Here is an 872-nt window from a genome sequence, read left to right on the forward strand (position 1 = left end):
CATTTCTTTTTCTTTTTTTTTTTTTTTTTTTACATAAAAAGGTTTTATTTGCAGGGGAGCACAGATTTAATCAAACAAGCCAAATCCCATGTCATCATCTGACTCTTCGGACTCCTCCTTCTTCTCTTCTTTCTTCTCCTCTGCTGCAGCTGGGGCAGAACCAGCAGCAGGAGCTGCAGAGCCAGGGGCAGCAGAAACAGCCACAGCTCCACCAGCAGGCACACTGGCAAGTTTCCCAACACCCTGGGCGATGACATCCTCAATATTTTTTCCATTCAGCTCACTGATGACCTTGTTGAGCCGGTCATCGTCCGCCTCGATGCCCACGCTGTCTAATATCTTCTTAATGTCTTTGGCGCTGGGAGAGGAGTTGCCCCCAAGGGCGGCAAGCAAGTAAGAGGCGACGTAGCGCATGTCGGCTGCTGCGGACCGGCCTCACGCGTGCGACCTCGGCGGCGTCAGGCGGCGAAAGGCTAGACCCCATTTCTTTAAACACACAGAAATGTTTATATAAAAAGAGGCCCTGATCAGTTTTTATAGTCAACTTGACACAACCTAGAGTTACCTGGGAAGACAAAACCTCAGCTGATCAGACTGGGCTGCCATAGTGTTTGTGGGCACTGTTTTGATAGATAGTAGAACCAGGAGGGTACAGCCCACTGTGGGCAGCGCCATTCCTAGGCTGAATACAGAAACTTAGCAGAGGGCAAACCAGGGGATCAACAAACTAGTTACCCACGGTCTTCAGGTTCCTGCCTCAAGTTCTTATCCTGCTTTCCTCTGGCCTGTTACCCTGAAGTGTAAGATGAACTAAGCCCCTTTCACCTTTTTTTTTTTTTTTTTTTTTTTTTTTAATTTTAATCACGGTATTT

At 47.6% G+C, this 872-nt stretch overlaps 1 protein-coding gene across 1 annotated transcript; it reads right to left on the reverse strand.

The window, feature by feature from the left end:
• Positions 1 to 18: 18 nt before the first annotated feature.
• On the reverse strand, positions 19 to 491 carry LOC126515395 (60S acidic ribosomal protein P2). Its single transcript, XM_050165019.1, has one exon. The coding sequence runs from the start codon at positions 412 to 414 to the stop codon at positions 67 to 69; it is 348 nt and encodes a 115-aa protein (XP_050020976.1). The 5' UTR covers positions 415 to 491; the 3' UTR covers positions 19 to 66.
• Between the last annotated feature and the right edge of the window lie 381 nt (positions 492 to 872).

Source organism: Alexandromys fortis, unplaced genomic scaffold, assembly GCF_014885135.2.
Source record: "Alexandromys fortis isolate MF-2015 unplaced genomic scaffold, M_Fortis_MF-2015_v1.1 scaffold_160, whole genome shotgun sequence".
In the NCBI taxonomy this organism is placed as follows: domain Eukaryota; kingdom Metazoa; phylum Chordata; class Mammalia; order Rodentia; family Cricetidae; genus Alexandromys; species Alexandromys fortis.